This window comes from Petromyzon marinus, chromosome 34 (genome assembly GCF_048934315.1).
Source record: "Petromyzon marinus isolate PM22_M1 ecotype Great Lakes invasive population chromosome 34, UKy_Petmar_22M1.pri1.0, whole genome shotgun sequence".
Taxonomy (NCBI): domain Eukaryota; kingdom Metazoa; phylum Chordata; class Hyperoartia; order Petromyzontiformes; family Petromyzontidae; genus Petromyzon; species Petromyzon marinus.
In genome coordinates, this window is record NC_133700.1 from 3,946,906 (window position 1) to 3,974,011 (window position 27,106).

The 27,106-nt window shown below is 52.0% G+C and overlaps 1 protein-coding gene across 3 annotated transcripts in view; it reads left to right on the forward strand.

Annotated features, from left to right (window-relative positions):
- The first annotated feature begins 1,255 nt into the window (after nucleotides 1–1,255).
- The window catches only part of LOC116948603 (SWI/SNF-related matrix-associated actin-dependent regulator of chromatin subfamily D member 1-like), a 32,861-nt gene continuing 7,010 nt past the window's right edge, over nucleotides 1,256–27,106 (forward strand). The window contains exons 1-4 of one of the 3 annotated variants that reach the window (XM_032965430.2): nucleotides 1,256–1,492; nucleotides 23,800–24,125; nucleotides 24,604–24,646; nucleotides 25,579–25,701. In XM_032965430.2, coding sequence (XP_032821321.1) covers nucleotides 1,340–1,492; nucleotides 23,800–24,125; nucleotides 24,604–24,646; nucleotides 25,579–25,701 — 645 coding nt within the window. In that variant the 5' untranslated portion in view covers nucleotides 1,256–1,339. Of the gene's footprint in view, nucleotides 1,493–14,654; nucleotides 15,350–17,500; nucleotides 17,842–23,799; nucleotides 24,126–24,603; nucleotides 24,647–25,578; nucleotides 25,702–27,106 lie in introns of those variants that run through there. The other 2 variants (XM_032965431.2, XM_076071639.1) reach the window with 2 other exon arrangements.

Below are 27,106 nucleotides of genomic sequence, written 5' to 3' on the forward strand. Positions count from 1 at the left end.
ACAGCGGCGAGTCAAACCATTACGTAATCCACGCGGTTAGGACACGCGAGTCGGGGGGGGGCACGCGCGTAATCAGCCCCCCTAGGCGGGCTCGGCAAACATCGCCCCCTCCCCCCCGCGCGTGGAGGGGGGCATTAGCCCCCACCAATTAGACGTGGCGCCCCCCCCCCGCGCGTGGAGGGGGGCATCAGCCCCCACCAATTAGACGTGGCGCCCCCCCCCCCGCGCGTGGAGGGGGGCATCAGCCCCCACCAATTAGACGTGGCGCCCCCCCCCCGCGCGTGGAGGGGGGCATCAGCCCCCACCATTTAGACGTGGCGCCCCCCCCCCCCCGCGCGTGATGAGTGAGAGGGAGATCAGCCCCCCACGTAATGGAGAGTGGGGAGGGGGGCACCAGCCCCCACAGAGTTATTGACGAATTATGTGCATGTGCGGTTGTGTTTTGTTGGCCGTGCTTTGTCAACGCAGCAGCAGCAATATCATCACATAAGATTACTGTCAATTATAATGATTTCCACCGTTGTGGAGAATAATGTAGAAGTAGCACCATGCCCGTCAACCAATACGGTTTACCACGAATTCTTGTACAGGGATATTGAGTTCTAGGGTAAAGTCACGTAGGTGAAAATAAAATAACAAAAAATCACGACGTTTCGGCCACAACACAAGCGGCCTTCATCAGGTGAAGGGACGAGACTGTCTCAGTCTTTCCACTCCAGCGCTGTCCTCCAGACAGTCTCGTCCCTTCACCTGATGAAGGCCGCTTGTGTTGTGGCCGAAACGTCGTGATTTTTTGTTATTTTATTTTCACCTACGTGACTTTACCCAATAGAACCAAAGAGTAGCAATATTGAGTTTTCAGGTCCATACGGCGTACAGACAATTTCAAAAGAATGAACGTTGAGGTGTATAAGGGCACGGGGTGACCAATAAGGTCTGATACGGTCTGTATTAAGGTAGGCACTGATAAGGGGTTGACAGGTATGTAACACAATTAGTGAGGAATTCAACATTCGCTGTTGATTCACAACAATGCAAAACTATCGTTCCGAATTTCCAGGATTGAATCGAAAATAGTCGATTACTTTGGCGTAGGAATCGAAAAGTCCACTTGATCGGTTTACACGCCCAGCCAACGTGCAGCTATGTATCGATTCCTCGCTCCGATAACAAAGAAACCCCAGAAAACCGATTCCCGCATTCACAACGCACGCATCTCGTGCCAAACCGATTCCTGCGTTAGTTTGTAACAACAATCGATTCTCCTCCCGCCGGCACGTGACTCGTGACGTCGCCAACAGGAGGCTCGTTGGTGGTGGTGGAGGAGGAGAAGGCGGCGATGATGGCGGGCAGAGCTCCACCGGGTTTCCCGCTCGGCGCACTCCTCGCTCAGCAGCAGCAGCAACAGCAGCCGGGACAGCAGCATCAGCAGCAAATGCAGCAGCCGCAGCTGCAGGCGCTGGGCTACCGCGCGGCCGTGGGCCCCTTCCCGGTGGGTGGAGACTGCGGCCTAAGCGAGGCAGGGCGGCGTGGGGTGGGGAGCGCGGGGGGAGAGTTTGCAGTGGGGTGCGATTGGGGGTTGCGGGGGGTGTTCAAGGGGGCTACGTGCTCGGGTGTTACGGGGGCAAGTGGCTGTGAATGGGGGATGTGGGGGTTTTACCGGGGGTGTTGCAGCGGTGACGGTGGACTAAGCGTCTGTGTAGGTACTAGGGGTGGTGTGAGGACAATGGGGTCTAAAGGGGATACTTGAGGATCTCGGGGGACTTGGGTGATGAGGGGGATGAGGGTGGCTACAAAGGGGGTGGGAAGTCTTAACTGGGCTAGTGGTGTATAAGTCGACAGGGACTCGGGAGTATGGGGTCAATGGGAAACAATGGGGCCGAATTGGAGATAGGCGGGGACTGGAGAGGAACAGAGACGAAAGGGGATTCGGCGATACGGGAGACTTTTGTGTGCGAAAGGGGTTCAGAGTTGAATGGATGATTACTGGTGTTGTCGTGGTCGGTGTGGTTGTTGTCGAGTGAGTGGTGGGGTTGTGTGGTCCCCTCCAGCCGTGGGGCCGACAATGGTTCTGTTTCTACCGCTAATGTGTGGGCAATTAAGAGGTGATCGCAAACATCACTTGGCGTATATGTTTCTGGATGCACGTGCACTGTGCGTTTATAAACATGCCATGGATGTTCCGCTGGGAATCCACTCACTCACTGTGATCAGAGTCCCCTTGACTCAGTCGGTGGAGTCGTTCAATTCTTTACCAGTGCTCAAATTGGCTCATCATTGTTATTATCATTCCCCACGAGTTTTTATAAACTTTATGGTACCCCTGTGTGAAATTAAAAAGCAATCGTCCCCTCAATAGACTGACCCCTGCCCCAGAAATGTGGAATTTCCACCACTGACTGAATGGGTCACAAGCAGAGGTGAGCGGTAAACCCCCCCACCCCGTGCTCATTTTGAGCTGGGATGATATTTTGTTCCGCGTGTGCGACCACATCTCTGGATGATTTTGCGAATGGTACGGCTATCGTCGTGTGTGTACTGATGCTGTTGTCCAGCTGTGCGTTGAGGTGTCCAGGATATGGGATTTTTTTTGTTTGATCCCATCGTGAGTGATCTGTTCAATGTACACAGACATCTTTAAAAGCAGGAACCCTCCTGAAATGGAGCATGGAGACTGATTGAGGCTTTCCTGGATTAATAAAGGCAATTCTTGTTACGCCTCTTGTTGAATAAAATGGTCTCGATCCCATCACCAGACGTGAAGCTACAAAAACAACATAACTTCTCGTTTGTCTCTTAATTAACCGTACTTCGATTGTGTTGACTAAATGTTCAAGTTTTAAATAGAAAGCGTCGCCATTCATGCAAATTGCGCATCTAATAATCGCTGATGAACCAGAAATATTCTAGAAGACAGCCAGGCAGTGAGCCGGCGCTACCAACAATTGCCCCAAGGTCTGCGGTCCACGATATATTAGGATATATTGCAGCCAGTTTTACAGAGGAATTGGCGAGCAGACCTCAGCATTGCCAGTTAGCGTCTGAACATTGTCAAACGCAAGGATGGCATGTAATGTTTATTATATGGTAGGAAACCGGAGCTCCCGGACAAAACTTGCATGTTGGAACGTTTTGGTTCGATTGTCATGCCACAAACACTGCAGGGAATATAAAGGGTGTGTCACACAGTGCGGGTGAAAGGCTACTGAAGGGATACGTGAGTTGCGGTCATTTGTAAAATGTGCTTTACAAATTACTTTATTATAAATATCGTCTTCTTCAAAGATGCTGCGGAGAGGAAGGTGTGCACCCACAACATATGCTGGGTGTCAATAAATATCTACAAATCTGGTCTCAGACATACACCACACACGCAATGGATTATAAGAAACACCCAAAACTTGTTGCGATAAACCACGGGGCATAGAAACATCTTACGTGGAGAATACGATCATTTAACATCGCCATCCTAGGCCTACCTTCGCAAGGCTTAATGTCACACTCCACTCAGTTTGAGATGTCCCAGAGGAAATGATCTGTCTCTTGAGCATGAACAGGATATAATTGGTGATCAATAATAATAAGAGACAGAACAACATTGGTCAAGTCGAGACAAATCCTTTACCCAAACCAGCATTCGGGTGATGCTCATCTGCCAATGGTGGCCCAGAGCTAGTGTTGGAAATTCCACATTCCTGTTGCGGTTGACAAGTTTTATTAGCGGATAAACACTATTGACATCCTATAAAGTTAATGCCGTGTTGCCGTTTCATACTTAAAAGTTTGTGATTGCTTTATAAATTGCATCCCCAATGGGATGCACACAAGAGCCACAAAATATTATTGATCCGTCACCCGCGCTTCATGACGAAGCATGACGCTCGCGCACGTGGCAAAGACCTCCCTGGTGATTCCTCATGAAACCGTCCAGATCTGTTAGCGAGCACCTATTGTAGACAGCTGCATCCCGAAAACACAAAACGGCTCTTTTAGGTGCGTATCTAATTGCAGAGGTGAATCGATTAATTTACCACCACCACACAAACCACTCCTCCACCTATGCCCCCCCCCCCCGCCGCGGTGTTGTAAATTGTTGTGATTTCAGAGCCACGAATTTAACTTTAAATTGACTTTAAAGTGCACGCCATAGCAACCTCTGGTCATACCCAGTGGTGACTCCCCAGTGCTGATGTTTGCACACCACACCAGACACATTTAAAGCTGCGTTAACTTAGCGAGTAGCCCAGGAGCCTTTTAAGATATCACTCGTCACCCATGTTAGCCGTGGCCGAGAATTAAATCCATCGACCGGGTTACTGGCATCGTGTGCTGACCACAACGCCACCATTCTCTGAAATTTGCGAATGAATCGTTAAATCGGTTATGGGTCCCCATAATTGTCCCACTGCTTGGATAACTGGTAATGTTCGAACTCGTGTGCACATACACCAATTCATTGACTGAAAACATTTTAATACATCTCGCATCTTTGTTTGCGGATTGCACAGCGTCGTGTGAAGTTTTAAATGATCAAAATTACAATGCGTGTGCTGTATGTGTCACGTGGGACACGTGCAGCACACACCCGCACATCGAGATCTCAACCTTAATTTAAATCGCTTGTTATTAACGCAGCCAAGGTCAATTGCTTAGCGCGTCAAGTAGCACGTAGTTTAACAATCATCGGGCGCGCGCAGTGGAATTAGTTTATTTGAATGGGGTGGTGGGGGGGAGTGAATTGGTAAACGCGGAAAAACGGAGCGTGGTGGCAAGGCCGTAGCCATGAAGTCAACATTGGGGGGGACCAAATCTTCCAGGGTGTCTGGGGTCCCAACCCACAAAAAAAATCTAAATTTGAAAAGACTTGCCTGCCTAAAATATTTTAAAAATCACTAACACATGGGTATGGAATTTTTATTTATTTTTTACAATAATGTCTAATAGTGTATTGTATTACATTGCTCTGTTTTTACTTTTTACCATTTCTTGTTTCATTGTATGTAATGGCAGAGATTAGGGATTCATAAAATACAACCATAACCACAATCATATAAACAGAAACCTATGCATTGATTTATATGAAGACAAGTCCAGATATTGTGGCCAAGGATTAGAAAAAAATATATTTACATAGCATAATTATTTTTTTACAGCAATATATTGGGGGGGGGACATTTTGAGCATATTTGAATATTGGGGTGGATGTGTCCCTCCCAATATACAGTATATTATAATTACGGTCTTGCGTGGTGGTAGTGAGTTGGTCGCGAGGACTGGGAGTTTGGGACACTCAGGTCCAAGACGCTCTTTGAGCTCAGCCGCAGTCGACGCCACCATAGGACCCCCACGTACATCAATGGGACGTGCACCTCAGTTGTCATATCTTGCCACTGGGTGGCGCTCTCGCTCCCCGTACAGACGGCGAGAGCGGTGGTCCGATAACAGCGGACTGTGACGAAATCGCCAATCAAATGAAGGGGGTGTATCACAGCACCCGCTCGATCCAAGTATCGATTGCCAATGAATCGACCTTTTTAATATGGCTGCCGGATCGATTTGAGCTGAATCGATTACAATCAACCACGATTCACGATCCACAACGGCACATGGGCACATTTTTTTCGGTGATTTCTTCGGGTGTCCGATGTCATCGGTCTATTGTAGCGCAGCTGGACAGGAAGCGAGGAGTCACCTTTAATCAACCCCTGCCCCCACCGTGAGCCAATGAGTTCGGATCACGGTCCGAGTTGACAATTCACGAGTTGATTATTTTTTTTGGTCCCCAATTAGATAACACGCGCTCGTTGGTATAGAGTTATAGTTAAAAATTACATAATTTTCCAGATATTACAACAAAAAAATGGTCAGGGTGTGGGGCAGACGCAACGAGGGCGTTGGGGGCGGTGACGCATATGTCGCTCGTTGCAGAGGTTCGCGGTTCTATTGCAGCGGCCGCCCTGGTTATTATCGCGTTGGGCGCCAACCAAAATAATACCACGTGCCGTCTGCTTCACATTGGACCTTAAAGACCCCATGAAGTAATTATCAAGAGTGTAGGCCTTTGTATTGCCGGCGTCATGGTCCAAATTTTTGGCAATTTTTTTAAATGTGCTCGGCGAAGTACTCAGTAGGAATTATACACAGCAGCGATCTGCCCCCTACTGCAAAAATAACTTAGCAGGACTCTGCTGGAAAAATAATGAACAGCTGGGGTGTTAAGAGTTGTGCTGTCACTAGAGGGCGCGTAGGGCCAACGCGTGACTTAGACGCTTCGTATAAGCTATCGTATACCAAATGAGTTTATTTAGTCATACATGTTTGATTAATTATCGAAGAGTTTATCTGTCACTCTATAGAAACTATTAGTGTAACTATTCATATGTAAATTTAAAAAAATCTTATCAAACGTCTAAGTCTCATCAGGCCCCATGGTGTAAACCATTAGTCTCCACTCTGGATTCTGGGTGGTATGAAAAAGGGTCATTGCCCAAACATCGTATACCTACTATAATCACCCAGGAATGTCTGTCCTTAATGCTCGTGGCGTCACTCCACATCGACCAGCCCCCCTCATTAATATTCATGAGCAGGTGACGTCCTCCAAATGGACACCCCCCCCCCCCCCCCATTATTATTACCAACTCTAATGAGCCAAGAATGTCTGTGTGCAATGCTCGTGACGTCACTACACGTCAACCAGCCCCCCTCATTAATCATGAACAGGTTACGTCCTCCACATGGACCCCCCCCCTCATTAATAATCATAAGCAGGTAACGTCACTCCACATCGAACAGCCCCCCTCATTAATATTCATAAGGTGATGTCCTCCAAATGCACATCCCCCCGCCCCCCCCCATTCATAATAATTAGCGGATGACGTCACTCCACATGGGGGGCCGAGGCGCCTCCTCCCCCCTCCTCGGCGTTGACTTACAACCCTCACTACAAAGGCAGAACCCTCACGTCACGCGATCTCCGTAACCCTATTGAGACATAGACGTAAAAAGGACGTGATGATGAACAAGGGATTATAACCTTTAAATGAAATAAGTCTGTCACCGCAGCCTTACAAATTGCACACGAATGGATGCAATGAATATCACGTCGCGGTCTGCTTTTCGCTTGCAAGTTTCAGATTTACTGCAATACACCCGTCCTTGGACGGGCAAAAGGCTAGTATTTTATCATTTTCCTTTTGAAACCATAGCGTTGTTAACAAACGTGTTTAGTTATTGTTGGCTGCGCTTGTGCACCACTGTCAATGCAGCAGCATCACCAGGTAATACATTTCAATACTTTTTGACCTTTGCAACCAAGGTCAGAAGCTTCAGTGCATCAAGCTCTGTCCATCTGTAATGGAAGGCATGATAATGGGGGGCACGATAGAGCAACACACTATCTCGGTACAGATAGAACCGAATGGAGATTGGTCCACAGTTTGCTGTACCGCGTTCTCCTGGCGACCCAGAGTATGGCTCCTCTGCCCACAACAAGGGAGTTTAACACCATTTGCGTGGTGATCCATTAACTTTCGACTTAAAGCTTTCGTGACTGTAGGGATTAATATTCTTGGATCTTTCAGTAAAGTCACGCAGAAGGGAAATAATAAAATGATAAAAATAAAACAATAAAATAAAATTCTCACGACGTTTCGGCCACAATGCAAGCATTCGTCCTCAGGTGAAGAAACAGAGCTGTCGGAAAGACAGCGTCCATCTGTAATGGGAGACATCGTTCCGACAGCTGTTTCTTCACCTGAGGACGGCTGCTTGCGTTGTGGTCGAAACGTCGTGAGAATTCTATTTTATCATGTTTTATTTTTATTATTTTATTATTCCCGTTCTACGCGACTTTACCGAAAGAACCAAGAATATGATCCACCAACTCTCGCTGCCTTCAAAGTGCCAAATTACAGACCACGTGCCTAGCCGCCACCGCCCGGCTGATATAACCGAAAGAAAAAGCTATTGGGGAATGATCTGCTTGAAAACCGACCAACTGATCAAAGGGTGGGTTCGTGCGCCATTACCTGACAGAGCCACTACCCGAGACCACCGCCCGGCTGATATAACCGAAAGAAAAAGCTATTGGGGAATGATCTGCTTGAAAACCGACCAACTGATCAAAGGGTGGGTTCGTGCGCCATTACCTGACAGAGCCACTACCCGAGACCCACCGGTCTCATCGCGGCCCGTGGGCGTACGACGACGTACTTGCTTCCTGTGCGCTTGCACGAGCGCTGAAGTTATCGCTCATTAAACGTTTCCGAGAACAAACGCACGTTGTAAGGCATTACAGAAGCCATGCGTAAGCACGGTTTTTGTTTCAATGTTTCTCAATTAGCAAGGCTTAAGAACCTACTTGTCGGATAGCCCAGGAGATATAGCCCAGGTGTGTGGATACACGTCTGGAGGTGTTTTGTGAGTGTGGTTTTTATTTCAGCGGTCACGTGGACGGTTTTGTCCATGTGCGGTAAAGATTCGCTTCTCTCCGGCGTGTTTTCCCGATCGGACCTGTGTGCCACTTTGTGAGAGTCTGTGGATCTGTGTGCGTAGTCCTTGGTGAGCGTTGGGCTGAGACCGATCATATCAACTCGCTCCACTTGAAAACCCGGTTTAACCACAGCTGCTGAAACCTGGATTTGAACACAGGATCTCAGCGGTGCCGACTCAGCGTCTCTGCCATCTTGAGTCTCTGCTTTGCTTCTTAAATTTAATTGTGAACCAAGGGTTATGACAATTCATAGAATCGTGTTGGAGGCATTTCTGCTTTTAGAAGATGAACATTGACTTCTTAACACCCTCCCTCCACCCCCCCCCCAAACTCTCCCCAGCCTTTGAGCCCCCCTCCAATATAAACAACAGATTGCTTGCTGCCTTCACCCCTGCCATTCGCGCCCTCACTGATCAATCTCTTCACCAGCCTGTCACTCTTCCACAAGTTGTGCGTCTCCCAGCTTGAGTTATCCAACACATTCCACCCCAAACTCTCCCTGCTGTCTATGAATTACTTGGTGGCCTTGTGTGTGTGTGTGTCCATCCTTGAATTAGCAAATTAGACAATGCTGTAAATTTTGATTTAAAGCTTTCGTGACTGCAGTGATTCATATTCGTGGTTCTTTAGGTAAAGTCACGTTGAAGGGAAACAATTAAATAATCAACTATATTTTTCATATTTATTTTATTGTTTCTCTTCAACGTGACTTTACCGAAAGAACCAAGAATATATAGACAATGCTGTGTTTGGGGGGAAGAGAGACTCTGAAACACATTTGTTAGAGTGGTGTTCATCTTTTATTAGTTTTAGTCTTGACTTTCTCTGTACGAGTGCTGACCTTCAAATGCGTTGAGCAGTTACGCAATAACTCATCTATTGACAAAATACAACCGTTTTCCTCCTATTCACCAGGGCTCACCTCTGTGATTGAGTGTGAATGGACGAAGATGCTTTGCACATGTGGCTTCGGCTGGAGAACAGTTTGTACCGCGATTGCTGAAACTTTTGTGTTCGGTACTTGCGAGGCAAGCGGTTGGTGGCTCACACATGTAAAGGCCAAGGAGCAGCCCTGCAGATACTTAATCAGAATGTCTTTTATTCCTGGAGAAATCCGATGAACTATGAAGCTATTTTCACATATGTCTGCTAGGGGCAGGGTCAGTAAGTTACAACAACAAACAATACAAAACCGATTGGAGTGCAAAGTATAGGAATGGCAAGCAAGTCACTACAAATAAATAACTTGTATAAGTACAAATTGCAAAAGTACAGAAATTCCTGGTAATTCTTCAACACTAAATGCAGCAAAACAAAAAAAAAATTCCCAGACCTACACCACGACAGCACACAGTCCCTCAATAAAATTGCATGGTGGAACCATCAACCACATCAGAACATCAACAGGCCTTTGCGCACTTCTGTATCAGTGGAAGATTAAAGACAAGCCACAGAAATGCAGTTGTGGCCATGCAACCCAAACTATGGGGACTGGATAGTAAACCACTGTAGTCTGCGCTGTTTCAGCAGAGGAGGAACGGCAAAACGACATCAACTCTCTTATGGACCCCCCCCCCGCCCCTCGTCGTTGCTAGCAGACATCGATACAATATTGGCATCTAGCTCCTGAACCTTGCCGTACGTAAGAATACAACCGATAGCTGTGTGAAATCCAACCAGAAGATGCCAAGTACAGCAAGTGGAATAATGTGTGATCCATAATAGAGATTGTTGGGTGACATCGCGTAAATATAAATGTGTCGTTAAACCCGCCACCACCCACCACAGCCAATTAGTAAGGTTTGTCACGTAAACAAAACATGCCAATGTGTGATCCCGTCTTTGTGGCGCTTTTGAGTGTTATCCCCTTTTATACGTATCGAGTCCTCTAACAACAAAAAAATGCTGCTGCTTGACCAGGCCCGGATGCGGACTTGTTTTAGCGAGTGCGCGCGTGTGTCTTGCGTCTACCTAATTGGTTGTCTCGGGCGATTGTGGGGACGGAACCTGACTTTTCTGGGCCGTGGCGTCCTCTCTATAAATACGCGGCTCCACGCACCTCGCGCCGTGTTCCATTACGCGCACGCGCCTCCATGACCGCCCCGATGTGTCGTCGATCTGCAATGAACGCGTGGCGATGGGGGTGTGCGAGATTGATGAGGGTGTGCGGGGTTGATGGGGGTGTTCGGGGTTGATGGGGGTGTGCCGGGGTTGATGGGGGTGTTCGGGGTTGATGGGGGTGTGCGGGATTGATGGGGGTGTGCGGGGTTGATGGGGGTGTTCGGGGTTGATGGGGTGTGCGGGATTGATGGGGGTGTGCGAGGTTGATGGGGGTGTGCGGGGTTGATGGGGGTGTGCCGGGGTTGATGGGGGTGTGCCGGGGTTGATGGGGGTGTGCCGGGGTTGATGGGGGGTGTGCCGGGGTTGATGGGGGGTGTGCCGGGGTTGATGGGGGGTGTGCCGGGGTTGATGGGGGGTGTGCCGGGGTTGATGGGGGGTGTGCCGGGGTTGATGGGTGTGTGCGGGGTTGATGGGGGGTGTGCCGGTGAGTTAGGATGATGAGAGTTCAGGTGACACGGAGGGAGTGGTGAGGTGCCATGCTGTGTGGTGACTGGAGGAGGTTTAGAGGGATTGGTAAGTGTGGGCTTGTGTTTTTTATGTGCGTGCATGCTATTGTTTGTACTCTTGTGCGGTCGTGCGTACTGTGTATGTTTCTGCATGTAAGTGAGCACGTGCTAGTATCTTAATGGGGAGTGGCGAACCTAAACCGGTCCCTGGCCTCACCTTGGTCGACTCAGCCTTAACTTGCCGATTACCTGGTGCGGTGTGAAAAACATCACCACTGCGGAGACAAACGCGACCCGGCGTGGTTTCTGACCACGCCACCCCCACGCGCCCCTTAAAATGCGCTCGTTAACAGCGCTTGCCCCAACAGCCTTTTAAAGGCTACACCGAGGGGGTGGTGGGGGGACCATTGTCTTTGTGTCGTGCGTGGGAGGCCTGGCTGTGTTGAGTCTGTGTTGGCGAGGTTTGTGTTTCTCAAGGACTGAGCCGATCCGGGCACCCGCCCCCCACCACTTCCTACACACCCACACACCCGTCACACACACACACATACACCCGTCCCACACACACACACATACACCCGTCCCACACACCCGTCCCACACACACACCCGTCCCACACACACACACCCGTCCCACACACACACACACACACCCGTCCCACACACCCGTCACACACACCCATCACACACACACACCCGCCCCACACACCCATCACACACACACACCCGCCCCACACACCCGTCACACACACACCCGTCACACACACACACACACACCCGTCCCACACACACACACCCGTCCCACACACACCCGTCCCACACACCCGCCCCACACACATCCGTCACACACACACACCCGTCACACACACACACCCGTCACACACACACACCCGTCACACACACACCCGTCACACACACACCCGTCACACACACACCCGTCCCACACACACCCGTCCCACACACATACACCCGTCCCACACACACACACACACCCGTCCCACACACACACACACACCCGTCCCACACACACACCCGTCACACACACACACCCGTCACACACACACACACACCCGTCCCACACACACACACACACCCGTCACACACACACACACCCGTCCCACACACACACACCCGTCCCACACACACACACCCGTCCCACACACACACACCCGTCACACACACACACACCCGTCTCACGCCTCCTACCCAACTGCATGCCTCAACCTCCTTATCAGCACACACAAATACACGCTCGTATACACACACACAAAATACCTGTACATACGTACACATGTACATACAGTACTGTACATGCAAACTGAGGCAAAGAGAGCCAGAATTGTTGGGGCAAGTGCTGTTAGCGAGTAGCACATATGAAGGCCGACACACGGTACACTAGGGGGTGGGTGGCCAACACGACGCCCCGGTCGCCTTTGTCTCCCCAATGGTGATTTCTACACACCATGGTATTTATTTGAGGTCGAGTCTACCCAGGAGAGGCCCAGGACTGGTTCACCGCTAACCGCTGCACGAACACACACGCACTACGTGCACGTGTACACACTCTCAGTATCGTCTGCCTTTCCTGGACAATGTTCTAGACTGCGGCAGCAAGTGGGTGTTTGGAGGGAGGCGTCATGGGCATGGCAATGTGTGGAGGGAAGGGGGCAGTGGGCATGAGTCGGGGGGGGGGGCGCGCAGTGGGCACGGTTGTGTAGGGGGATGGGCATGGCTGAGGCCAGGGATAGGGAAAGAGGGGGCATGTCTCTGGGGATCAGAGGGATGTGTGGGGGAAGGGGCAGGTGGCATGGCTCAAGGACGGGTAAGGGAGGCAGTGGGCACGTCTAGGGATTAGAGCGGGCAGTGGGCATGGCCGTGTGGGGAGGGGCAGGGGGGTAAGGCTGAGAAGGAGGAGGGGGGGGAGGGCTGGTTCTTCTGCCGGAGTCTGGGGGATGGGCTGGAGGGGGACGTTTTCTTCCCCTAGGGGTATTACGAGGTACAACGTCACGTTAAGCGACGTCGCCTTGTCGACCATGCGAGGTTTTTATTTTATTTTAAAATGTCATTGCTGTTGCCTTTGCCACTGCTGGTGTAAACGAACGTTGCCTTTAGGCCGGCGGAGGGGGGGAAATGAGGGGGTTTCATGTTGCCAAGCAATTTCATTACAATGGATAGCTGCGGTTCGTGTTGTGACTTAAGCAAGAACTACAAATCTATTTGGACTGCTGGAATATATATAGATGTAGATCGCCCCGAAAGTAATGGGCCTTTATGGAAGCGATTGTTGATCGCGTGTCAATAGATGTAGGAAAGGAGGGGGACCTTGTTCTTCGTTGGCCGTCGGCAGACCCCTTGCGTGACCCCACGGTTGCCGCCATGTGCTGCTTGCTGGAGGTGACGCTCAGAGCGTGGCCCTCGGAGCAGCGAGCGCGAACACAACAACGCACACACCATAGCATACACGCCATGGCAATAGCACACACACTATAGCATGCACGCCATAGCATACACGCCATGGCAATAGCATACACACTATAGCATGCACGCCATAGCATACACGCCATGGCAATAGCATACACACTATAGCATGCAAGCCATAGCATACACGCTATAGCATGCACGCCATAGCATACACCCCATGGCAATAGCATACACACTATAGCATGCACGCCATAGCATAAACGCCATAGCCACAGCGTACACACGAAAGCATACATACCATAGCAATAGCATACACACTATAGCATGCACGCCATGGCATACATGTTATAGCATGCACACTATAGCATACAGCACACCATAGCATACACACTATAGCATACACCCCGTAGCCATAGAATACACGCCATAGCATAAAGACACGAGAGAATACACAGAAAGGTATACACTCAATTTCCATAGAATATACCCTGTAGCACACATTGCCTTCACACAATCTGATCTCGCACCCCACTTCCACCTCGATCACGCACACAATCCTACACCCCTTTCACACCTCACCCCGGTCACACACACAACGCCCTTCACACCCCGGGCACACACACACACACACAAACCTGATACCTTCGGCTCACACCCCGATCACACACGCAGCACACCCCTTTCACACTGAGCACTCTCATCAGACACACGCAGCACATCCCGTTTGCTCGCGCACCCCCCTCGCACCCCCCTCGCACCCCCTCTCGCACCCCCATTCGCGCACCCCCTCTCGCACCCCCCTCGCACCCCACTCGCACCCCCTCTCGCACCCCCATTCGCGCACCCCCCTCGAACCCCTCTCGCACCCCCCTCGCGCACCCCACTCGCGCATCACATCGCACCCCTCTCGCACCCCCTCTCGCACCCCCCTCGCACCCCCACTCGCACCCCCACTCGCACCCCTCTCGCACTCGCACCCCCACGCGCACCCCCCCCTCGCGCACCCCCCCCTCGCGCACCCCCCCTCGCGCACCCCGGCTCGCGCATCACATCGCACCCCCACTCACATCCCCCCCCCCTCGCACCCCCCTCCTCGCACCCCACGTCGCCCCGCCCCTGCTCGCACGCCCCGCCCCTGCTCGCACGCCCCGCCTCCACTCGCAGGCGGAGGCGGCGGCGCTGTCAGGGCGGGCGTGCGTTGGTGGTGGTCGCACGACTCCGACTCGTGCCGGCGTTCGTAGTCCGAGTGTCGTCGGTACTAGCAGCAGCAGCAGCAGTGTTAGTTGCTAGTAGCAGCGTCGGCGGCAGTGTTAGTAGCAGCGTTGGTCATTGTCAGTAGCAGTGTTTGTGGTTCACAGTGTTAGTGGCTGGTGGAAGTGGCGGTAGCAGTGTTGGTCGTGTTATACGAGTAGCAGTGTGTGTGGTTCGTAGCAGTGTTAGTATCGGTGGTCGCTGTGCCACCAGTAGTATTTTTCAAAGTCACAATTCCTGGGCGCAGACACAAAAGGCCCCAAAAACATCAAGCGGCCGGCAACAAGCTGCACAATCAAGGTTGCAATAGATGAGAGTTAAAACACGTGCCTGTAGTATTAGCGTTTAAAAGGAGTAAGTAGCTAGTGGTAGTTTTGGTAGTTGTATTTCTCGTTCTAGAGCTGTTGGTGCCGATAGTCAGCAGTAGTGCTTTGAGTAGTTGGTGGCAGTGTTAATAATAAGTCAAACTAGTATTCGTAGTTGGTGGTGGTATTGTGAGTTAGCGGTGGTGCTTGGTGTTGGCTCGCGTGGTCATCATGTCCTCGGCAGAAGAGGCAAGCAGCGGGGCCAAGAAGGCGACCAAGAGTAAACTATTCGAGTTCCTCGTGCACGGCATCGTGAGTCCGCCACTGCACCTCCTCGTGCGTTTCTCAGCTCTCCCCCTCTTCCCCCCACCTCCTCACCTCTCCCAACTCTCCCCCCCCCCCCACCTCCTCACCTCTCCCAGCTCTCCCCCCCCCCCTCCTCACGTCTCCCAGCTCTCCCCCCCCCCTCCTCCTCACTTCTCCCATCTCTCCCCCCCCCCTCCTCCTCACGTCTCCCAACTCTCCCCCCCCCTCACGTCTCCCAACTCTCCCCCCCCCCCCTCCTCACGTCTCCCAACTCTCCCCCCCTCCTCCTCACGTCTCCCAACTCTCCCCCCCCCTCCTCACGTCTCCCAACTCTCCCTCCCCTCCTCACGTCTCCCAACTCTCCCCCCCCCCTCCTCACGTCTCCCAACTCTCCCCCCCCCTCCTCACGTCTCCCAACTCTCCCCCCCCCTCCTCACGTCTCCCAACTCTCCCCCCCCCTCCTCACGTCTCCCAACTCTCCCCCCCTCCTCCTCACGTCTCCCAACTCTCCCCCCCTCCTCCTCACGTCTCCCAACTCTCCCCCCCCTCCTCACGTCTCCCAACTCTCCCCCTCCTCACTTCTCCCATCTCCCCCCCCCCCCTCACGTCTCCCAACTCCCCCCCTCCTCACGTCTCCCAACTCTCCCCCCCCCTCCTCACGTCTCCCAACTCTCCCCCCCCCTCCTCACGTCTCCCAACTCTCCCCCTCCTCACGTCTCCCAGCTCTCCCCCCCTCCTCACGTCTCCCAGCTCCCCCCCCCCTCCTCACGTCTCCCAACTCTCCCCCTCCTCACGTCTCCCAGCTCTCCCCCCCTCCTCCTCACGTCTCCCAGCTCCCCCCCCCCCCCCCTCACGTCTCCCAACTCTCCCCCCCTCCTCCTCACTTCTCCCAGCTCTCCTCACACCTGCCAACTCTCCCATGCATCTCATCTCATGTCTCTCCTTGTGTCACACCTCTCCTCTTGTCTCCTCTACTTGTTGTCTCCACTGCTCGTCGCGTCTCCAAAGCACATGCGTGTGTCTGCTCTCTTTGTCTCTCAATTTTTTCTGTCGTGTCTGTGCTCCTCCGAGTGCCTCCCCAACAAACTCTCTCGTGTGTCTTCTCTTCTGGTGTCTTCCCTCCTTGCGTCTCCCCTACTCCCGTGTCCCTCCTCTCTTCATCTCTTCTCTCCTCACGTCTCCAAAGCTCACCCAAGTGTCTCCCCTCTTCGTGCTGTGGGTAAATGAGTATAGGTTGCCTGTGTAGGCGTGAGTAGACATGGCTGTGGGTGAATGTGCAGGTATTGGATGACTGGTACCAGCGGTGTTAAGATTGACCTCTGTGGAGAAGGTTTGTAAAGGACGCTGCTGTGCAGTTGGAGGCAGTCTCCCTCAACAGCGGAGAGCAGAGGAGCGGCTAAAACGCAGCAAGTTGGCACAGTAGGGGGGCACAGGTGGTGCATCTGCCAGTCATCTCAGTCAACCCATGGCACCCGGGTCTGTCCTATGACCTGCAAGTGAGCCCTCAACACTTCACGTGGCCTCAAAGTGTACATAGCCTGGCACTAGCACCGTGGTGACGTCACCCGCCACTTATTGACGAATGGCGGTTGTTGTTGAATGTATGGGGAGCAGTCGTGTAGAGGTTAGCGCACTGCGTAACAAACCCGGCGATTCAAGTTCGATTCACGCTCACGGCCATTATCGGTGACAGTTATCTGAACTGATCCTGGCTCTCCCCTATGTCGATTACCTGGTGTGGTGTGTAAACATCAGCACGAGGGAGACAAAGGCGGCTGGTCATTGTGTTCGCCACCTACCCCCTCATGTGCCATGCTGGCCTTCATAGATGCTCGCCAACAGAACTTACTCCATCAGTCTGGTAAGGGCTATATGGGGGATCTTTGTATGACTGTGTATGGTTATGAGCGGTAGTGTATAGTAGTTAGGCTACCCGAGTTCAATTCCCACTCACGGCCAATACCAACACCAGTGACGATTATCTGAGCCTATCCTGGGCCTCCCCTAGATCAACTCAACCTCAAATGAATACCTGGTGTGTAAACCTCATCACTGGGGCGGCAAAGGCTGCCGGGCATGGTGTTGGCCATCCACTCCTTCGTGTGCCGTGCCAGCCTTCAAAGGTGCTCGCTAACAGCACTTGTCCAAACATTCTGTTAAGGCTATATGGGGGATCTTTGGTTGTGTTAGCTGTGTCACGTAGCCGCATGCCCAGCTACCGCATGCCCAAGCAGCTTCTGATTGGCCGGATAGAGGGGTCTAAATGGGCACGGCACAGGCTAGAAAAGAGATGGACCGATGCGGTACAGGACCATGTGGAGATGATTGTGCTTGCAGATGACCGGCACCAGCGATGTCAAGGTCGGCTTCTGTAGTGGAGGCTTGTGAAGGACGTTGCTGAGCAGTTGGAAGGCATTCGCCCTACAGCAACAGTGGAGAGTGGAGAAGTGATGTTCACGACAAGTAGCGGAGCAGCTAAAACGCAGCAAGTTGGCACAGTAGGGAGCACAAGTATATCTGCCAGTCTTCTCATTCAATCAATCCATAACACCTGGGTCTGTCTTGTGACCTGACAGCGAGCCTTCAACACTTCATGTGGCCTCAAAGTGCACCTAACCTGGTACAAGCGTCATGATGATGTTACCGCCACCTAGTGGTGAATGGCGTTTGATATTATGGTTGTTTGGGTGGGTGTGGGTATGTGTGTGTTCATCCTCTGTTCTGCGTAGAGATAAGCGTGCTCTTGAAAGAGGCTTGTGAAAGGGTTTTGTGTGGAGTGTGGGGCACGAGCCCAGGGCACATGGCCTTGGTGGAAGATCGGGCTGTCTGCCTGCATATGGGGGTGTGTGTGGGTGTCTGAAAGGGCTGGCTGGGGTGTGTCGCGTTGGTCTCCTTAGGTGGTGTGCCCTAAGTGTTTGGGGATTGGTAAAGTAGCAGTTTGCACGCTGCGCTACGAACCCAACTACCCGAGTTCGATTCCCACTCACGGCAAACACCAGTGACAATTGTCTTAATTGGTCCTGTGCTTCCCCGAGGTCGACTCGGCCTCAAATGAGTTCCTGGTGCAATGTGTAAACATCGCCACTGGGGAGACAAAGGCGGCCGGGTGTGGTGTTGACCACACCACCCCCTCGTGTGTCACGACGGCCTTCATAGGTGCTCGCTAACGGCGCTTGCCCCATAAGTCTGTTGAGGTTTTACGGGGGGGGGGGGCGGGGGGATCTTCGTCTTTTATGTTTTAATGGTCTGGCTAGTGTAAGTGTGCCTGTGTGGTGTGTTTGTTTACAATGTGTGTCTGGCTGAGGTGTGTGTGTGTCTGTTACAGCCCCTCTCCTGGTGTGTACAGGTGGCCTGGTCTGGGTGGAGTGTGTTTGGATGATGTGGCAGTGGGTGATTTGTGTGTGTGCGAGTGCTGTCTGTGTCTGCCAGGGTGTTTTGTCTAAATGATGTAGCTGGTGTGTGTTGGGTGATGTTTCTTTCTTGTTGATGTGTTTTAGTGTTTGGCCAGAATAAACTTATCCAGCTGGTGTCTCTGGGTGTGGTGAGTATCTGGCTGTGCGCCTGTGTGGGCTGTCCATCTGGCTAGGGTGTCAGTTTGGGGCGTCTTTAAGTGTTGCGTCTGGCTGTTATCTCGTTGGGTGTTGTTTGGGTGTTTCGTATTGGCTCAGTGTTGTGACGTTCTGGTGAGTGGGGTGTGTGGATGTGGTCACCTCAGCCTCAAATGAGTGTCTGGTGTGGTGTGTAAACTTCACCACTCAGGAGACAAAAGCGGCCAGGCCTGGTGCTGGCCACCCACCCCCCTCGTGTGCCATGACACCCTTCATAGGTGCTCGCAAACTGCACTTGCTGCAAAAGTTTGTTAAGGCTGTGCAGGTATCTTTGTGCTGTGGTTGGTACTGTGATAATAAATCAATAATAAGTATCCTTCCACAGGAAAGCCTCATTGAGTCTCAAGCTTTTCTTTTGTGAGGGTCCCACACTGGGACGTTTGGCTAATTCTATCATGAATGTTTTTTTTTTGCATGTGGAGGAAACCTGGAGAAGCCGGACTAAGCCCAGCCGTACAGATGGATTCAGTAATCCATCGCTTTACAGCCTCTCTCCTGGCCACCATGCAGTTGGGGGTGTGTGGTTGGGGTGTAGCAGTGCGTTTGGTTGGGGTGTAGCAGTTTGTGTGTGTGGTTGGTGTGTGCAAGTACATGGGGCTTATTGTGTGTGTAATCTCTATTGGGTGTGCGTGTATGTAATGGCTACGTGGTGTCTATGCTTTGGGTGTGAACTGTTGGGGTGTGTGTGATCTTCCTGGTGTCTATAGTGTGTTTACGATCTTCATGGTGTGTAGTGTCTACGGTGTGTGTGTGTATTTTTGGTGTTTGTGATCTCTCTTGGCTGTGCATGAATGTTGTGTCTTTCGTGTATGTTATCCCTACGATGTTTATGGTATCAATGTTACGCGCATTTTGTGTATGCGATCTCTATGGCGTGTGGGTGTGTGTGTGATGCCTTTGGCTTTTATATGATCTCTGTATTGTGTGGTTTCTGTGGTGTGCGTAGTCTCTGGTGCATATAATCTTTGTAGTGTGTCTGTGGGTTGCATGTAAGCTGTGTGTGTGTGTGAGCAGCTGTAAGTGAACGGTGCCCAGGGACCGTGTGTGAGTGACGCGACGCAGGTGTGAGACGCGTTTTTAGCATCGACCGCCCCCCACGGAGTGGCAGGGGGTTATGGGTGTGGGGGGGGGGCGGTGTGCGAGTGGCTTCGCTCTCAGTCTGGCAGCGTGTGGCTATAGCCGCCAAGTGGCGGTGTCATCACCTCGGCACTTTTGTGTCAGGCTAGGTGCACCTTGAGGCCTCGTAGAGTTTCGGAGGCTCGCTGCTAGCAGGGGCATGGGACAGACCCAGGTGCCATGGGTTGCCTGACTGAGATGCCTGGTAGATGCACCACCTGTGCTTCCCACTGTCAACTTTTGTTGTGTTTTAACTGCCCGGCGCTCCACTCGTTGTTGCGAGTGTCGCTCCTCTGCCCTCCGCTGTTGTTGGAAGGCGACTGCCTCCACCTTGCCCAGTAGCGTCCACACGAGCCTCCTCTGCTGTACAGGTCGATCTTGACATCGCCAAGTTCACTCAGCTCCACATCCTCCTGCACTGCATCAGCCTACACATGATTACAACCTATTTAAATATAAATCCACTGCTGTTGTGGGGCCGTGGGTTCACGGGTGAACCCACTGCTCCACAACAGCAAGAGTTCCATTTCTGCCCAAAGCCGCCACTCTGCTCTGTTAATGTTTAAACCCCCCCCCCCACACCCAGCACGTGGGCTTGTTTTTTAATAACATACGCAATGAGTAAACACCCCCCCCCCCTTCACCACCTCCTCCCACTCCATCTCCACCGCCACCGTTCCCTACCCCTCCTCTAAACCCAGATCCGTTTGTATCGGCGGTGGTGAGGACGCGTTGCAGTGAGGACGGCCCGCGCCTCGCTAATTGCCGGGGGAGCCGGCTGCCTGCGATCGGTGTTAATTGCGCGCACGCCATAGTGCGGGCAGCGATGGCACCGTCTCGCCCCCCCCCCCCCTCTGCGATCCCCTCTCCCTCACCTCCCTCCCGTGGGTGGCGAGGCTGCCGTCCTCCGCGTGTCACCGCGTCCTCCGGTGTGACGCACGCTCGTGCACGCAGGCACGGTCGCCCGTGTTAAAAATACACGGGCTACAGCAGCGCACGGGTTGAGGGTGTGCGTGTGTGGGTGATCATATGCGTGTGTGTGTGTGGGTACCTGGTACAATAGGGGGAGCAGTAGTGCGCTGGGTTGGCACGTTGCACTACGAACCCAAAGACCCGAGTTGGATTACTGCTCGCGACCAACACCAGTGACGATTATCTGAACCAGTCCTGGGCCTCCCCGTAGGTCGACTCAGGCTCAAATGAGTACCTGGTGGAGATGTGTAAACATCTCCGTCGGCGGTGCTGGCCACCTACTCCTTCGTGTGTCGTGCTAACCTTCATAGGTGCTCGCTAACAACACTTGGTCCAACTGTCTGTTAAGGCTATGAGGGGGATCTTTGTCTTTGTACCTGGCACAAGCGCCATTATGTGTACAACACAGAGTGGCAAACGGTTGTTGTGTGGGTATGGCGTGTGTGTGGGGGGGGGGTGTGCAGTTTGGCATGTGTGGTCGGGGGTGTGTAGTGTGTAGATATAGGCGTGTTTGTGTGGGTGTCAAAGCATGTGGGTGTGTGAGCAGGACTGATAATGTGTGTGGGTTAATGTTTTGTGTGTGTATGGTATGGGTGTTTTGGTATAGTTGTGTGTGCTGTCGGTCTAAGTGCATGTGTGTGGGTCTGGTTGTGTGGTTGTTGTCAAGACAAGTGGGGAGCGGTATAGTGTCGCGATTAGCAAACTGCGCTACGAACCCGACGACCCGAGTTGGATTCCCGCTCACAGCCAACACCAGTGACGTACCAGGTACTCAAATGAGTACCTGGGGGAGATAAAGACGTGCCGGGCGTGGTGCTGGCCACCCACCCCCTCGTGCTCCGTGGCGGCCTTCATAGGTGCTGCTCGCTAACAGCACTTGACCCAACAGTCTGTTCAGGTTATACTGACCAGCGCGGTCAGCCACCACTACCCGCACGGTGCGTAGAGGTCCTTATCCAGCGCTGGATTGATTAAAGGCTTGTACATCCTCATTGCATGTGTGCCATACGGTGTATGTGTGCGCGTCATTAGAAAGAGTGGCACAGTGGTTGGTGCATTGTGTTACGAAGCCAGTGACCCAGGTTCGATTTCCTGTTGCAATGTGCTGTCCCAGCCTTAAAAGGTGCATGCCAACAGCACTTGCCACACCAGTCTCTTAAGGTTATTATACGAGGGCTCTATTGTCTGTACAAATCAGTGGGACATGTCTAAATGGATCGCCTTGTATTTAGTATTGGTGTAATTGTGTAGGTGTGTGTGTGTGATCTCAGAGGGTGTATAGGTTACTTGTGTACAGTATATGAATGGGAGTTTGTGGTATATTTATAGGCGTGGGTGTGAGATGTTTTTCTAGTCACTGTCCTGAGGTGCTGTAAAGGAATTATCTCTACCTACCTTGAAATACGTGTGATATATTTCATGCATCAATTTGATTGTGTTGAACCCAGGTGAGAACTCAAGAGATCAACAGAGCATCACTTGCAACTGTGACTTGGGACCATTAGTTTGCCAATAGGGGGCAATTATTGCTGTTGTGTATCCATGATTCCAATAGAGTGATTTGCGGTGTAAATGTTTTAATTAGTGAAGTTTGGACACTGACGCCGGCAATACAGTTCTAGATTTGAAGCTTTCGTGACTGCAAGGATCCATACTCTTTGGTTCTATTCGGTAAAGCCGTAACTGATCACTGTTACAATGCTGTGGGTGATCACGATATAGTTTTCTCCGATACCAAGGTTCTCTGCAAACCCACGGGTTTTTATCAGAGATTTGTCCACGAGGCAATTTAGATTTACAAACACAGACACAATTTCAACCGAGAGGATGGTTTCAAATTAAGCAATCATTGGAAAGATGTTCTAAATCAAACCAAACATTAAACTAATTTTCAATGGTACTGTATATTTATTCAAGTAGTGGTATTCCAAACTTTCACAGCAGCTTATTTGCCTTCACACCAACATTATGTAAACTCCCCCCCCCCCCACCGTGCCGGTCCAGTACATCATTGTTATGCTAATTCCTTTGTCAAGGCATTTTTTGTTTCCTCCCACACAGCTTAAAGGACGCGACCTGGGCTTGCTTCTTCACTCCAATGCTGTCCTCTGGACAGTCCAGTCCCTTCACCTGATGAAGGCCGCTTGTGTTGTGGCCGAAACGTCGTGATTTTTTTGTTATTTTATTTTTACCTACGTGACTTTACCGAATAGAACCAAAGATTACGTCACAGTATCTTTTAACGTCCACTTTGTGTGAAGCAGATGGCGCGTCATAATATTAAGGTTACACACACCGCAGTATTCTTCAGGGTGGCTGGCAGATTCGAACTGTGGACTTCGACAACAAGTGGCGCTAGCGCTACCACCGTGCTGCGTAGCCGCCAAATATTATACACGTGCACACACGTCCACACACACATGAAGACAAAGGTCTTGTAGCCTACATGGAATGTTGGAGCAAGTGCTATTAGCGAGCACCTATGAAAGACGACGCTGTGCAAGCACCACGCCTGACCGCCTTTGTTTCCCCTGCGTTGACGTTTACACACCCCACCAAGTTCTTGTTTATAAACTGTTTTTGATATTCGCTCTCGCCATTGTTAACCCTTCGGGTTCGTAGCGTGGTGCGCTATCTGATGCGCTAGTGCCAGTGGTTGTTTCTGTTGCGGTTGCTGCCACTGCTCATGCCCTTTCTGTTATTGTCGTTGTTGTTGGTGCCGCCGTCGCCCTCCTCGTCATCTTCGTCGACGCCGCGCAGCGACCCGGCATCCCGTCTGGCGGCCGCCTGCAGCCCTCGGGGCCCCCCATGGGCCCCCCGGCGGGGCCTCCGTACGGCGGGGGCCCCGTGATGGGTGGCGGGCCGGCGATGGGGGGCGGGGGACCCGGCATGGGAGGGCCGATGGGACCCATGGGCGGCGTGGGACCGCTGGGCATGCGGCCCGGCATGGGCCCCCCACCGCACCAGGCGTCCCCGCACGGCCCGGCCCTCACCATGGCAGACTCATCGCGCAAGCGCCCAGCGCCGGCTTCCCAGGGCTCGCAGCTGGCGCAGCAGTCGCACCACCAGCAGAGCCGCAACCGCTGGTAAGACAGCCCCGGCCGGCCCGACGTCGAGCGTGGGATCGGCCAAAACGTCCCCGACGCAGCATCCTCTCACCTGTCACCAGTGTTACGATTCGTATTTGGTTTCCTATGGGTTACACAGGGTGGCCGAAAAGCCAGGATGTATAGGGTTATTATGTTTATTTTAACAGGGCACATAGGGCGATTTCATTTATTTTAACAATTGTTCAAAGTGACTTCAATTAAAATAAATGTATGCATGAATTATCTTTTGAAATGGATTTAGGACTCTTATTTGTTTGAGTCCAGTTGAAATTCTTTGGACATTTGTCAATAATGTTTTGTTTCAATTCATTCGGGGTTTTTGGTTTTGTAAAGCTATGGATTATAATAATGAGTCCCGTTTTCAAGAATGACCTGTCACCTCTTCCATCCATCTGTGTGTCTCGGTCCATGTGTCTTCACCTTCTGTCTGCCTGTGTCCGCCGCGTGTCCCCAGTGCCAAGAAGAAGAAGATGGCCGATAAGGTGCTGCCTCAGAGGGTATGTTACCCCACGCCCACACCGTACCTGGCAACAGTGGTAACGTGTTAACTGGCAACCTGTGGTAACGTGTTAACTGTGGAAACCTGTGGTAATCTGTGGTAACAAGTGTCGTGACATCGCGGATGTCACTGTATGGTGCCCCAGAGGGGCATGGCGTGCGACGTACGCACATCGCGGATATCACTTATGCAGCAGCATCGTGAATGTCACCAAGTATTGCCGGCTCTAGCGAGGCACGGCGTGCGCTTTACCGTCATCGCGGACACCCCGTAGGTGGGTGTAGTACCAGCCCTAGTGAGGGCTTGGTGAGCGCTGGGATAGCGCAGTGGCACAGCGCGTGGCATGCAGTGCTGTCCTCCCACCGGAGGGAGTGGGAGAGTGTCAGCCCAGGGACAGGGTTACCCTGGGTCATGGCACTCTGGTTGACCCCGAAGGCACGTGACCGGTAAAGTCTCCAGGGGGGGGCACCCAGGTGGGGGCTAAGGGGTGGTCACGTGTCCGGGAAAGTTGTCTCAAGAGCTTTCTCGAAGGTGGGCTGGGCCAACGGCGGAGCCGGCCCCGACCCGGGAGCATATAAGCCGGGTCTCCGCAGGGACCGTGGCTGGTTGTTGCTACCGTCATCTGAAGATCTACATTCTACGTCCAGAAGAGTCTCCAACATGTGGTCCGGAACCCGAGCCGGGGTCCGCTCCGTTGCAGCTAACTCCCAGTGTGTTAAGTGTCGTTAGCCGGGTGGTCCACCACCCGAGGCTGATATCTGGTAAAGGGGCAGCTACCCCTTGGTGTATTCGTGTTGGAATAATACATGTGTTGCCTCTAAGAAATACGTCTGCAACTGAGTTGGGCCCACTACACAAGTGTTTACTGTGATCACGAGTGTTAACTCTGGTCATGGCGGTGACTGGCGTGCCCTTGACCGCCGCTTGCAGGTGCGTGAGCTGGTGCCCGAGTCACAGGCCTACATGGACCTGCTGGCATTTGAGCGCAAGCTGGACCAGACGATCATGCGCAAGCGCCTGGACATCCAGGAGGCACTCAAGCGGCCCATGAAGGTGACGCGTCTCCTCCGCAGAACCCGGCGCCGCTGGAACCGCGAGCGGCCCTCCCTCCGCTCCTCCCGAGAGGCCGAACCGTGATCGCGACGGTGCACGGAACTCTCCCGAGCGCGTGGGATTCCTGCCAACGGTCCCCTCCCTTGATGCCACGGAAAGATTCCCGATGTTTGGGACCGCCTGGGACGCGCTTAAAGTTAAAGGCGGCAGAATACTATACTATATAATGAGCCAAGAATGTCTGTGTCCCGCGTGTGACGTCACTCCACGTCGACCAGCCCCCCTCCTTAATAATCATGAACAGGTTACGTCCTCCACATGGACCCCCCCCCCCCCACTCATTAATAATCATTAGCGGGTGACATCACTCCGCATGGAGAGCCACCCCCCCCTCATTAATAATCATGAGCAGGTGACGTAACTCCACATCCAACAGCCCCTCCCATAATCATGAACAGGTGACGTCCTCCAAATGTATACCCCCCCTACATTAATAACTATTAGCGGGTGGCATCATGCCACATGTGGGGGTGAGGCGCCTCCTCCCCCCTCCTCAGTGTAAACTTATAACCCTCACTATAAAGGCAGAACCCTCGCGTCACACGATCCCCGTAACGCTATTGAGACATCAAAGTAAAAAGGACGTCACGATAAACATGGGATTATAACCTTTGAATGAAATAAGTCCGCATCACCACGGCCTTACAAATGGCACACGAATTGATGCAATGAATGTCACATCGCGGTCTGCTTTTCGCTTGCAAGTTTCAGATTTAATGCAATACACCCGTCCTTGGATGGGCAAAAGGCTAATTAAAAGTAATATTGGACCCATATTCTTTGTTCTTTCGGTAAAGTCACGTAGAAGGGAAACAATAAAATAATAAAAATATAAAACAATAAAATTCTCACGACGTTTCGACTGCAACACAAGCAATCATCATCAGGTGTGAAAACCACAGCAAGAATATTTTCTTGACGTCCTTTATACTTTGCTGTGGTTTTCACACCTGATGATGATTGCTTGTGTTGCAGTTGAAACATCGTGAGAATTTGATTGTTATATTTTAATTATTTTATTGTTTCCCTTCTACATGACTTTACCGAAAAAACCAAGAATATGAATCCCCGTTCGTGAATAACCCCATTTAAATGCCACCTCGCGTCCAGGACCTTCGGGCCCAGTGTGAGCAGGACGCACGCCCCGTTAGCTCCGAGAGCCTCCCCTCCTCCCCCCAGCTGGCATGGCTCTAAGACTTCCCCACCCCTTGCGTGTCCATTGGAAAAATAGTTCCGCCAACCCTGGGGAGTCGCAACAATTAACTCCGTAAATAAGGGCGCGCATCACCCATAACGTCGGTTGGCATGCTCTTTTTTTAAGTGTACCGCGTGTCAGAAATGTGAC